At 36.7% G+C, this 13,353-nt stretch overlaps 1 protein-coding gene and 1 long non-coding RNA gene across 4 annotated transcripts in view; one reads left to right on the forward strand and one right to left on the reverse strand.

Moving 5' to 3' along the window:
* The window catches only part of LOC309508127, a 746,145-nt gene that overhangs the window by 568,280 nt on the left and 164,512 nt on the right, over positions 1 to 13,353 (reverse strand). The window lies entirely within an intron of this gene.
* Positions 1 to 13,353, forward strand: part of mctp2a (multiple C2 domains, transmembrane 2a) — a 51,278-nt gene that overhangs the window by 6,668 nt on the left and 31,257 nt on the right. For 2 of the 3 annotated variants that reach the window (XM_082183184.1, XM_082183185.1), the window contains exons 5-18: positions 492 to 524; positions 4,967 to 5,109; positions 5,593 to 5,669; positions 5,787 to 5,898; positions 6,229 to 6,264; positions 9,733 to 9,894; positions 10,580 to 10,710; positions 11,634 to 11,820; positions 11,982 to 12,075; positions 12,204 to 12,306; positions 12,390 to 12,492; positions 12,590 to 12,691; positions 12,886 to 12,960; positions 13,226 to 13,345. In XM_082183184.1, the coding sequence (XP_082039310.1) occupies positions 492 to 524; positions 4,967 to 5,109; positions 5,593 to 5,669; positions 5,787 to 5,898; positions 6,229 to 6,264; positions 9,733 to 9,894; positions 10,580 to 10,710; positions 11,634 to 11,820; positions 11,982 to 12,075; positions 12,204 to 12,306; positions 12,390 to 12,492; positions 12,590 to 12,691; positions 12,886 to 12,960; positions 13,226 to 13,345 (1,478 nt within the window). The remainder of the gene's footprint in view (positions 1 to 491; positions 525 to 4,966; positions 5,110 to 5,592; positions 5,670 to 5,786; positions 5,899 to 6,228; positions 6,265 to 9,732; positions 9,895 to 10,579; positions 10,711 to 11,633; positions 11,821 to 11,981; positions 12,076 to 12,203; positions 12,307 to 12,389; positions 12,493 to 12,589; positions 12,692 to 12,885; positions 12,961 to 13,225; positions 13,346 to 13,353) is intronic. The other variant, XM_082183186.1, reaches the window with a different exon arrangement.

The following is a 13,353-nucleotide window of genomic DNA, read 5'->3' on the forward strand; positions in this document are numbered from 1 at the left end:
ATATCTTTGTTTCCAAGATATCGCACAAAGCCATATCACGCTTTTAATGTAGTTTATTTGATATATACTTTGCCAAAGCAATGGCGCAAAACAACGTAAGAGACCTTTTATGTTATTATGATACATTTTAAAATATTTTCGGTTCATTATGAAACTGTGGCAGAACAGATTAAACTATGGTGGGCCACAAGAGTCAATTAATGGGAAACACTGACATCTCTGTCTTTTCTGTCTTTCTCCATTCCCTTCTGAAATTTGTTAATGCACTTTACAAAAATAAGGAACGCTACAACAAACGTGATTCATCCTAGGAGTAAAGTTCCATGAAAAGTGTCACAACACAAATTTCCAGAATTGCTCAGAAATGTACACTTACATAGTACAGATATTCTGGTGACCAAGTGATTAAATACATTTTAATAGAAAAAAGTTATATTAAATAGTAATATTATTTCACAATATTCCTGTTTTTACTGTATTTTTAAAAGCAGGCTTGGTGAGAATAAGAGACTTCTTTCAAAAAGGTAAAAAATCTATCATTATAATCAATGTAATCTACAGACTTCAGAATTTTTTAACAATAGTGAATGCAGAATCTGATGCATTGACTATGTGTTTATTACATTTTTGTAATGATTAGAATTGAACTTGTTGCGGATCTAGGAAACCTATGGTGGCGTGTAGATGTTTCTGTCAGATGTCACTACCATAGAAAAACGAGTTGTCATGATTCCCACTTTTTTTTAAGTAAATGCTGAACTTGACAGAACGGATTCTTCTGTCCTAGTGTGCATATAGATGACAGTATGCTTGGGATCTTGCATGTCTACATTCTTTCTTTTTTTAAATGAGAAATGTTCCTTATTCTAATGATTTCTAACGTTCAGTGAGAAAACAGTTTTATGTCTTTACTTATAGAGGGGGGAGTCATTTTCTTTATTGATTTCATTATATTAACAGTATAGTTAAATTAAATAAACAAATACAACACACACATAAGGGGAACTTGATTAATGTGAAAATCAGCGGAGCTTTATCTGGAATTATGCAGGTTAGATGGTCATCAGCACTTTGCAGCACATTAATGAAAGGAATAAATCTTGTTTTGTGATTTTGTTTCTTTACCAGCTGAGTCTTGCTTTAATAACACACACAAAACACAGCTCTAGGTTCAGCAGTAAGTGTACTGTAACCATGTGAACAAAAACATGTCTTGTTTAGGGAAGTTCTGGAATCTTATGAATGAAAAAGTCCTTAGATTGTGAAGAATTCTAGGTTCTTCTGTTTAATGTCAAAGAATTTACTGTGAGTAGTAGTGTTTTTTGATTTGGCATGCTGTTTTTAGCAATCTCAAATTAAAATTTTGACTCGGGTATCTGTAAAACTTTCTGTAGAAGTATAAAATATAATGGAATCTGATATAGCATAAAAATAAAATAGAATCTTAAATAAAAAAAGACATTTTAAGTGCTGTAGTTGTGTAATATTTTTTTTTAATTTGGTTTTGGGCTACATTATGTAATGCATTATAAAAGTACATTTGACTATCCCACAGCTTTGTTTGTGGCCATTATGAATGTACTTTAGCAGGGAGGACTGAGCTTGTTTAAGACGGAATGTTTCCAAGTTAAGCCAGCTTATCTGGTCATCCCAAAACTGAATGCGGTCGGACCGGATTGTGTTTCTGTAACTTCAGTCTGGCTATTGTAACCGTGTTACATTTAAAAAAAACAAAACCCTATTTTTGGAAGTCGTCATTTACTGTCTTGCATTCAAATGTTGTATCTTGATAGCACAGAAGTCACGGCAGTTTTATCAGGCTAGTGCTGGGAAACAAATGAGCTGGCGTTGTTTTGTTTTTTACTACGGCGCGGATGCAAATAGAGTCATGTTGAGGTGTTGTTTCCTAGAGGCTGTACACAGTCCCTGGTGTCATAATGTAAAATGTGTTGTCTGTTTTATCTCTTAACTATTTGCTTATGCGAGAGAACTATAGATACAAGAGAGAGAGAGAACAGGGGTTTAAACAACTAAGGTTTATTGAAATCCTACAGGCATATGATTGCAGTAAATTTCCATTTGATACCCAGAGCGGTTCTTCAGACATAATGCCAGTGTCCTGGCAGGCCTGAGCAAGCTGATTGGGCAGCTCGTTCTCATGTTCAAAGTCACAGGTGTATGCCCAGAGGCTGTTAATTACCATCTCTACCTCATTATTTTTCATAATTAGAATATATTCTAGTGATATTCTTCTCTGCCAACGGAATCTAATGAAATGGTCATGCACACTATAGACTGAGTGAAGTTATTGGTGGCAATAGCGTGCCAAATATCCTGTTCAGAATTCGGCCATGCACTTTCTCAAATCTTTTGTATTGAAGCCCAAACAACCTGGCAGTTACCAAAAATGATTGTCTCTGAAGTAAAAAAAAAAAAAATTCTTCAAAGTTTGTTTGTAACTTCCTTTATGTACTGTAAAATCTGGGAATTAAATGCATAAATATATGAGTTATGAAATGGGATACATTGCCACCTGCAGGAGAAAGAAAGTAAGTAAATAAATAGTAATTTAGTTGTCAGTAGGAAACTGTAGCATATATTAATCCCTATTTCATATCATGTCCATATGAATTGAGTAAATGATATTGTAATGAATAATATTAATATATAATGTGTGTGTTATGGACACTGGAATGTCAAGTGATGTTTTTCAGATCACGCATTGCAGTTGTGACCAAACATAATGTGTAACCTTATACGGGCAACTTCTTTTATCCACAGTATTAGCTTGATGCTCACGTATAATGAAAAAAAGAAAAATTTGTTTTATAATTACCTTTTTTTTTTTTTTATCCAAGCTCATCTCCATGTACACATAGAAGTGGCAGGGACTTTAGTAGTTTCAGGATATATTCTGCCGCCACGGCTGCTATCTAAAGAAATGTTTTCCTGTCCAAATCACTGACAAACATCTGAATCTTAGTCCTTGAAGAGAGTGTTCTCAACCGTTTGGTCATATATTCAGTATTTGTGACCAATGAAGGGAAAGCTATTCCCTGAGATAACTGTTCAGAACTGACATTTGTTTAAAATGATATTAATATATATTGTCTATATATAATCAAAAGGTTTCAGGACACAGACTTAGAAGTTTTGCAATAAAGAAGACAAACAGTAGACAGTGTTTCAAACTTTTTTTCTTAGTACTTCTTGTGTTGCCTACTTAAGATGAATCACTTTATTGTATTTGTAAGTTTCTTTGGGAAAACATGTTTTATGAGTAATGGAAAAAGATTTAGATTTTTTTTTGTGCAAAATTGCGACCTCGTGTGGTGGTGTTTGAGAATGACACATCATCTCGTGTCTACAATACAGGATGATACAGTGCATTACTCCGAACTTTTTACCTACAGCAAAATAAATGAATGAAGCAGGTGCACAGTCTTTGGTAAGACTTTAATTTGATGGTCCACTTTAGTCATTCTACTAACTATAAGTGATTTTGCAACTACATGTCAACTACCAGTCATTAAAATATTAGTAGACTGTCTGCTTAATATCTGCTAACACTTTATTTTGATGGTCCCCAACAGACATTCTACTGACTATCAGTAACTTTGCGAGTACATTTCAACTTATTCTACTAATACTCGATTAATGTGTAGTTGATAAGTATAGTTAGTAGAATGTCTAAAGTGGACCATCGAAATAAAGTGTAACCAATTCTTCTTCTTTAAATTGAAATATTTTCACTTTCAGATTCATAATCTTGTTTGTCTTGACTTCTAAGTCTGTGTCCTGAAACCTTTTGATTATCAGGCATTTTGCGTTGATGGATACGAAAGCCTTTACAGTGCTTTGACTATCCAGTGAACTAATAGTTATGCTGGCTACGTTTTACCCCTCTTTCCATCCCATACTTTATTGATAGGATTCAGATGTTCTCTGAAAGCAAGTCTCTTTCGGTCTGCAGCCATTTGCATTACTAGTTGAGTCCTCACTTGGCCTGACATGACAGCATTCCCCGTCTCGTGTCTTCTCCAGCACCTGTATTTGCCTAACAATTAACGGCCAGCTCGCTCCCCGACTGACGCTACATGGGAAAAGCGGCCCGCGAGTCCCCTCCCCGTCCTCCATTTTGCTTGTGTTAATTTCCACCGTCAGTGTTTTGTCTTCCCCTGGCTGCTCGAGCCCCTTCCTCCTGTCAAGCTGCCTGGAGGTTTGCTTGTCAGCGTCTGGCAGGGAGGAGTTCCTCCTGGAGATGTTCATTTGGAGAGGCGAGCTGACAGGCCTGACAGCCCGTCCCCACAGGGCTTTTGTCATGTGATTCCAGGCTCCCCGCAGGTTCTCTCAAGCACTCCTTTATCCATCCATACAAATGAAGCGATGGACTCTTTTTCTCTCATATTTTTTTTTTCTTCTTCTTACTAGCCAATCTGCATACCACAGCATAGACAAAGACGGAGCTCTCGCCCTCCCCTCTCGCAGACAGACTCAAGGCAGACTTTCTTAACAGGCTTTGGAGATTAACACTGCTTGCTCCCGGTTTCTGGGGTTTTAATACACCGGCATTAAATTAACAAATTCACGCTGGCTATAATTTTTACTCTTTCACAATCAGCCAGCTCCCATCACCATGAAAGAGACAAAATGTCCGCCTCCCTACGCTAAGAACGCTCGCCTAAATAATGAGTTTTATTCAATGTCTGGAAGACCGTATCTGTGTGCTTGGACAGTGTGATGATATGAAACGCTGTTCCACCATGTTTTGTCATTAAATGAATGTACAAACAAAGCTCAATCATCAGAATTTGTGGCTTACGTATGATTGAATACTACAAAATATAATTTTGACTTGTTCCCTTAAAAATACATTTGCAAACATTATGCAACAATTACTATTGATTTAGATGTACTGAATCCTTTTTATGTTAGTAGCGCACTGATAACTGTTTGTTTTCTACAGGTACAAGTGACCCTTTCGTCAAATTCAAATTAGATGGCAAACACATCTACAAAAGCAAAGTTGTGAACAAGAACCTGAATCCCACCTGGAATGAATGCTTTTCCTTCCCCGTCAGAGACCTCGATCAGACTGTTGTTCTCAAGGTTTGGGATGCATTTACATCATTACATAATGCAAATAATTGCTTAATTATGAACTTTAATATCCCTATTATTCATTCTACTTAAAGTCATTAAAAAAATTGTTCAAACATTTACCAAGTATGAAGAAAGGAATGTGTACAATACCGTGGCAGGCAACAGCAAAACAAAAACAAACAAATTCTGTAATAATACTAATAAATAAAATAAAATATGCTAGAGATAATGTGGTGATTTATATGATTACCATTTTCACATATTTTGGAGTTGCATTCAAATCCAGTCTATTTGCCAGGGTATTCATAATGTTAAAGAAAGAGTCATATCTTGAGATTTCTCAGTTAATGGTACATGAAAAAATATTATTCAGAATAAAGTTGGAATATGGAAGAATTTATGTAAACAAAAGAAAATAATCTAATTTTTTTGTTTGGTTTTGTGTGTTAAAACTTTTGTGTCATCATCTCACAATTACGATTGATGCAGGTGTATGATCGTGACCTAAGATCCAGTGACTTCATGGGATCAAGCAGCTTTCCTCTCCAACAACTGGAATTGGACAAGTGAGGACAACTTTGTCATTGACTTCCATGATATTGTACTGTTAAAGTTTCTCTCATGATTCCGTCAAAGAATTCCTCCTCAGACATAGATAAACAGATAAAGGTTTCTCTCCGCAGAACGATTCTGATGACTTTATCTTTGGAGGACCCCAACAGCGTGGAGGCCGACATGGGAGTGATCATTATAGAGACTTGCCTGTCCACCCGAGAGGAACCTGCCAAACGAAATGTATGACTCCTGAAAATAGTTCAATTCAATTCACATTTATTTGTATAGCGCTTTTCACAATACACATCGTTTCAAAGAAGCTTTACAGAAAATGCACGAGTCCACATTACAATTTAGACTGATCTGTTATCAGAGGTAACTGTCTGTGTTGTGTATTACAAAATCACAGTTTGCTACAAATGTATTAATTGAAACAATGTAATACTTTAAGGCAGAAACAATGAGCTCATTGGAGTAATGCATACTTGTTTGTTAATAGAATAGTCTCATTTTAGTGGAAACAATCAAGAGGCTTTCTAACATAATGTTCATTTGCCACCCATTTTTCAGAAGTGGCTACTAAGAAGAAAGGGAAGCTTCAATAAGGTATGTCATGCTACATTCTCTCCATATTAATTTTGTCCAGCTGCCTACAATAGAGAAGAGCACCCACACAGTATTTGTTACTAGACCAAAATACACAAAATACATACATTTATTTGATTAAATGCACTAAGTTACACAAACTAATGAAAGAGACCACAGCAATAAGGTTATTATTGTATCACATCTGTCCACTGGAGGGCAGTAGATCCTCACCATCTTCCCCACAGACACTTCACCGCTGTTTTGTACAAGATTTATGCAAGTTTCTTGACTTTACCTTACATTCACTTTCACTTAGTTAGTGAAACTTCAACATATACTTCAACAGAGCGAGAAACTTTTGTTTGTGTCTGCGACTCTCTGATGTGATTTCCAAAGTAAATGTATCACCATGATTTAAACAAAGCACACGGTCTGTCTAGCATTTTGTGCAGGTCAATTCATAGATGAGAGCTTATTTACCTCACAGCCGTGAAAGCTTGCAATTTAAGATTTCTCCAAACAAAAGCTCTGTTGCATGCTTCTGTGGAGTGGGGTGCCAGTGCTGTGAATGTAAACTTTATTTTCAACCAGCAATTAATTTCATTTCAGTATGTCGTATAACTGTATATTATATAAGTTATAACCTGTTTGGATAATCAATACACTGACAAGAACTACTTTAGATAAGTTTAGATGCAGTATCTTGTTAGATTGTTAGATAAAGTCTTGTCTGAAAAGGGTCTTTTAAAGAAACTTCTGGGTTAGATTTTACCACAAAATGAATATAAAATTAACAAATAATATTTTGTGTAAAAACAATGGACTACTTTGGGGACGAGATGCAAGATTTTTGCATTGTGACATTATTTTCATAAGAAAAAGTACATTTGTAGATAATTCTTGTTAATACAGAAATAAAAATCACACTGTCAGGACAAAATTTTTAGCTTTATTAAAATAATTTACATTTACATTTATTCATTTAGCTGACGCTTTTATCCAAAGCGACTTACAAATGAGAACAATAGAAGCAGTTAAACTAACAGTAGGTCAACAATATCGCAAGTGCTATGACCCTTCTCAGTTTAATCTAATGCATACATGTTAGCAAATCAGCAACATTTTCTCATTTTAGTGGCATAAAGCAGGCAAAGTATAAACACACAGTTCCATACATAATTTTCATTTGTCCCAAAATCAGTTTTGTACAGTAGCTACATTGTCCACTTGCCTTTTTTGACTAAAATGAAACTTTTTTGCTTATGTTTTTATTATATAATATATATATTGTCAGGACAAAATATCTTTCTCTATTAAAATCAGCACCATTTTTATTCTATACAAGAACTATCATGATGTATATTTACGAAATACATGTTAAAATTCACATATAAATTTATAAACTAAATATCAAATTATACTATATAAAATCTGATTTGCATTAGCAATAGAATTTGACATGGGGGTTACATGTGCTTAAATTAATTGCAATAATGCAACCATCTTATAGCTTCAAAATATAATTTCTTGCTTCTTTCACTTGATTTTAGGTTAAAATGTCTGAAACATGAAGCCAGTTTTTGTGAGACTGGCTCAAAAGCACACGTGTTGTTAGTTTATGTGATCAGGTATAGATCAGTATGTGTTTTGTTGGTGTTTCCACTGCAGTGTCTTCTGCCAAATCAACTGAGATCTAGTTCTATTTGACACCTATCAGTACAGGCAGAACATGTCTCTCAATTCTTACCTCTCCTCCTCTATCACACTTCCTTCTTCACAGCCATGCCACGCTGTCTTTGAGATGGAAACGGGCAGCGGTATTGGCACATAGCATGTGGTTCTTCTTCCTGACAGTGTCTGGAGTGTGTGTATGTGTGTGTAGTCTTTGAGGCACTATGCCAGTGTAAGATGCTGAGGATATGTGTGATGGCTCATTCCCAGGCATGGTGAGCTATAACCCAGATGTTGGGATGTAATATCACAGCTGTGGACGGACAGCACTGAAGCTCTAGCCAAATGGGTACGGCTTTGGGCTTGTCCCCTTGTCCCCATGCTGCTCCACCATATGGAGGCAATCCCCCAGCTCTTTTAGCACCAGGAATAGCCTCTCTTTTGGGGCCACTTACTCTTAAGCGGAATTGTTTTATTGGCCACGCCGATCACAAATTTGTCCAAAATAAACACTTGGGAAGACTTGGCTTGGATGAATATTATATTTCTCTCTCAGCTTCCTCTATAACTACCCCCCTTATCCCCCACTCTCTCTCTCTCTCTTTAAAGAGGCTTGTTTATGGAGATGTGGCCATTACATTAAATGTTAATGCTGGTTTGTCTGCTGTGCCGAGTGTGTGTGTGTGATGCTAATGGAGCAAAGGCTCAGTCACACTCTCCGAGCAGCCAGGTGGGAAAACAGCTCTCTGGTCTGTGATTACTGGCAGAACAGACCAGCCTCTTCCTGATGCTGTGTTTTTTGAAAGTGCAGGGCTATCAACCCACAAGTCATCTCTGTACTGTGTACTTATCCATCTGCAGTCGTGTTGATGGACCTGTTTTCTCTCTCCGAGGTGTGGGGATCACCTGCACATTTCAACTAGCAGTTTTAGAAGGGTTTTATTTCATGATATATTTTGTTACAGAAACAGAAATAGAATTTTATTGAAAATGCGTTTTAACATGCCATATTCTACTATATATGCGTACATTTAATTTATTTATAGTAGGTCATAACTCAGAAGGAGAAGATCCCTGCTTCAAAATTATATTTGTCCCTTTGCTTTTAATACCAAATTTTAACAGACAGTTTGAGGTCAGTACTTTTTATTTTTTATTCAGCAAGGACACACTAGAGTGATCAAATGTGGCATTTATTACAAACTTTCTATTCAGCATAGTAATTTACATTTAAAGAAATAAAAAATTGGTGAAATGTATCACAGTTCCACAAAAATAATAAGCTGCACAACTGTTTTCAACATTGATCTAGTAGTTGATAAGAAATGTTTCTTGAGCAGCAAATCAGCATATTAGAATGATTTCTGAAGGATCATGTGACTGAAGACTAATGTAATGAGTAATGATGCTGAAAATTCAGCAGTGTTTGTGTATATATGTACATACAGTACATAATATACATATGTTGTGTGTGTGTGTGTTTAAAATCATAACCACACTATTTATGTAAAATGATGGTGTATGCTGCAAAACATTTATTTACAGTACAAACATGTCTTCAATTAGAACCTGGTTCCAAGGCTATCACAAGTCTTTCTCGCAATTTCGTCAAAACCTCATCTATGCGAGCCAAGTATAATATGTTACCTTGGTAACATATTTAAATAAGCAGCAATGAAAAATACACCAAAAACTGAATGTTTAAGTTTGCACAGCATAAAAAAAAAAAAACATGTTTATGATCAACAAGATGAGCTGAGAGAGCAACATTGGCCCAAACATTGAATGCCTAATTGTATATGTTGGCTGTTCCAGGGTCAGCCGGTAAGCCAGGCGCAGGCTGGGCGACTCATGAAGAGTCAGGTTTGGACTGGAGTTTACACCGTCATCCTGGTGGAAGGCCAGGACATGCCCGACTGCGGTCACGGAGACATCTACGTACGCTTCAGATTGGGAGACCAGAGGGTCAGGAGCAAGGTGAGCTCATCCCTCTCCCCCTTCATCTTTTTGCTTCTCTTGCTTTCTCTTTTTCCCGTGCTCATTACATCATCCCGTCTCTTTGTTTCTATACATCTATCCTTTTTTTTCTCTCAATACCTCATTAAACCCTTCCCTCCCCCTCTTCCTCCTCCCATACTTTCTTAGTTGTTCACATACCTCGCTTTAGATATTCCGTCCGCTTTACACACCTTCCTCCCCCTCTTTCGGATGGCTTCTCCCAGGCTTCACTGCTCTGGTGACAGAGGAGGCTTCTCATTAGATCAGCCGTGTCTGGCAGGGCGTCTCTCCTGATGCTTGTTCGGCTCATTTGCATACCCAGAATACCTTGCTCATCTACCTCCCGCCCTCAATGGTTCCAACTAGCTAGTCTTGTATTCTCATGTCATCTTTTTTCTTGAGCCCCCTGGCTCTGTTTGGGCATGTTTGCTTGTTGAACAAAACTAGTTCTAATTGGATGCTGTCAGAGTTTATAATCCCAGCGAGAAGAGAGGATGTGTTCTCCTAAAGACGGCTGCTCCTCCTCCACCACATGTCTTATTGAAGTCTTACTGAATAAGGCTTAATACACCTGTCATGTTAGCTGTCTCTGTTTTGAGAGTCCCTTAAAATTGACACAACAACTTCTCTTTCTGGTTCCTGCTTGTCTATCTTTCTGTCGCAGAATCTGTGTATTAAGGCAAACCCGCAGTGGAGAGAGTCTTTCGACTTTAACCAGTTCCAGGATGCACAGGAGAATCTTGTGGTGGAGGTTTGCTGCAAGAGGGGCAGGAAGTCAGAGGAGTTCTGGGGAGTGTAAGTTTGCTGGAGCCACTTCGCATACTGTTTTATAAGTTCAAAAGTTTTAAAAGGAGGGGGAGTCGGGCAAGCTGTGTCACCTTTTGCTTCAGTTTGTCCACTAGTTAATTACAAAAAGGATAGAGGTATACTAAAATGCCTAAATATACTGTATTTCAGGACGTACATTTCAAGTGAACACATACACTGCCATTGAAAGTTTGGGGTCGTAAAGAATTTTCATATTGTATGTTCAGCAAGGCTGCTTTTATTTGATCAAAAAGACAGCAAAAACAGTAATATTGTGAAATATTATTACAATTTAAAATTGTATATCTTTAATATACTTAAACATTTCATTTATTCCTGTGATGGCAAAGCTGAATTTTTAGCATCATTACACCAGTCTTCAGTCACATGATCCTTCAAAAATCATTCTGATATGCTGAGTTGGTGCTCAAGAAACATTTCACAGTTGAAAACAGTTATTCTGCTTAGTGGAAAGGTGATACCTGCTATTTCTTTGAATAATAGACAGTTTGAAAGAACAGCATTTATTTGAAATATAAATATTTTGTAACATTAATGCCTTTGTCACTTATGATCAGTTAAAAAAAGCCACAAGAAACCCCCAATCCCATTCCAAATGTCTAATTTTGCTGCATATATTACACATTTTACTAAACCAGATGTTTTAATATTTTGAATATTTTATCTAGTGACATTTTGTATTAGTAATTCATTTGGAGACAATGCTTTCTATCACTAGTAGCAATACAGCATACTCACTGACACATCTTACCCCACTCTCTCATATTGCATTGATCTGATGGCCACAACCTAAAGTATTGCTCAAAAGCACAAATTCATAATGTGCTTTTTGAAAACCACTGCATATGCTTATCCATTGATGAAATACTAATAGGTTCTACTCTTCACAGTCTGGAAATTGACCTGACCAGACTTCCTAACAATCAGAGGCAGTTATATACTCATTCGCTGGACCAAGGCTATGGTCAACTGGTGTTTCTGGTCACACTGACCCCGTGTTCTGGTGCATCCATCTCAGACATCCAGACGGCTCCATTAGATGACCCCAAGACCTTTGAGAGGATGCAGGAGCAATATGTGGGTATTACATAGTGCTATTTTAGTTTTCTTGTGTTTTTTCTTGATTTATTTTTGTTACCTTCCAGCTCAATGTAAATTGATATGATTAATATGATATGAAATAAATATTATTATATGTTTAAAAAAATTTTAAGATAAAAGGTCATTTGTATTTACAGAGACCGATAAACTTCCTGCGGGACTTGAAGGATGTTGGCTATCTTCAAATCAAGTTAATAAAAGCCACAGATCTTCCATCAACAGATATAAGTGGTACTTATCTGAATTAAATATAGTGTCATAATGTATGTAAGGGATATTGTACAGTTATTAAGTGAAGTATTGCCTATTATAAATATTTATGCAGTCATAATAATGTCAAAATATTTGTACTTAATCAGGTAAAAGTGACCCCTTTTGTACCGTTGAGCTCGGTAATAGCAAACTGCAAACTCACACGATATCCAAAACCCTGAATCCTGAATGGAGAACAGCCCTAACATTGTAAGTTAAAATGATAGATGTCTCATTATGTCATTATGCATGCTCATGGTATTGATATCACATTGATTTGTACATGTCGTCAGCCCCATTAAGGACATCCATGATGTTCTGGTGCTGACAGTCCATCATGATGATGGGGACAAAGCTCCAGACTTCCTGGGAAAAGTTGCCATTCCTTTGCTGACTGTAAGTACCACACAAATAAGTAGTTTTTATAATAATTGTTGCACAGTTTCTATCATTGTGCCAATGTTAAACTACAATATCTCTACTTTGCCTTTAGGTTTCCAATGGCCAACAAATAACCAGAATGCTGAAGAATAATAATCTATCAAGGGCGACCAAAGGAAGCATCACTGTGGAGCTGGATGTCCTCTACAACCCTGTAAGTGCATCATAGAAAATAAATATGATTATTTATTAATAATATGAATGATATCAGATGCTTTGAGAGTCCTTTACTAAAACAAAACGTCATTCAAACATAATTAACTTTCTGTTAAGGTTATATTCAAGTTCTTAAAAGCTGTCAAGTCATTATGTGACAAAAGTCTTGTTTTTCTTCTTCTTCTTTCCCAGATCAAAGCAGGATTCAAAACCTTCCAGCCGAAAGAAACAATGTTTGCAGAGGACAACCTGAAGTTTAACAAAAAGGTGATCTTCATCAACAATTACAGCACAATATTTTCCACTTTCTCTTAATATTAGCTTTGTTGTTTGCACCTTCAGAGACTCATTACGTTCAGTTTTTCCTCCAGCACCGCCTAAAGCTCTTTAGACACCAAAGATGACTTGACTTATTAATATTTATCACCTATGAACCTTCAGTTTAAAAGCCTCTTTACACCTGAGTGAATGTCATGTTGTGAGCATTATGTCCTCAGGCACATCTTGCTAACTACTGCTTTGTCCCCATTAGCTTTTAGCACGTAATATCTATCGAGTGAGGAAGATCAGCGTGGCCATTCTCTATACGCTGCAGTATATTAACAGCTGCTTCCAGTGGGAGAACAAACGGAGGAGTATTACAGCCTTCCTGGTAAGACT

Source organism: Leuciscus leuciscus, assembly GCF_965113295.1.
Source record: "Leuciscus leuciscus genome assembly, chromosome: 10".
In the NCBI taxonomy this organism is placed as follows: Eukaryota; Metazoa; Chordata; class Actinopteri; order Cypriniformes; family Leuciscidae; genus Leuciscus; species Leuciscus leuciscus.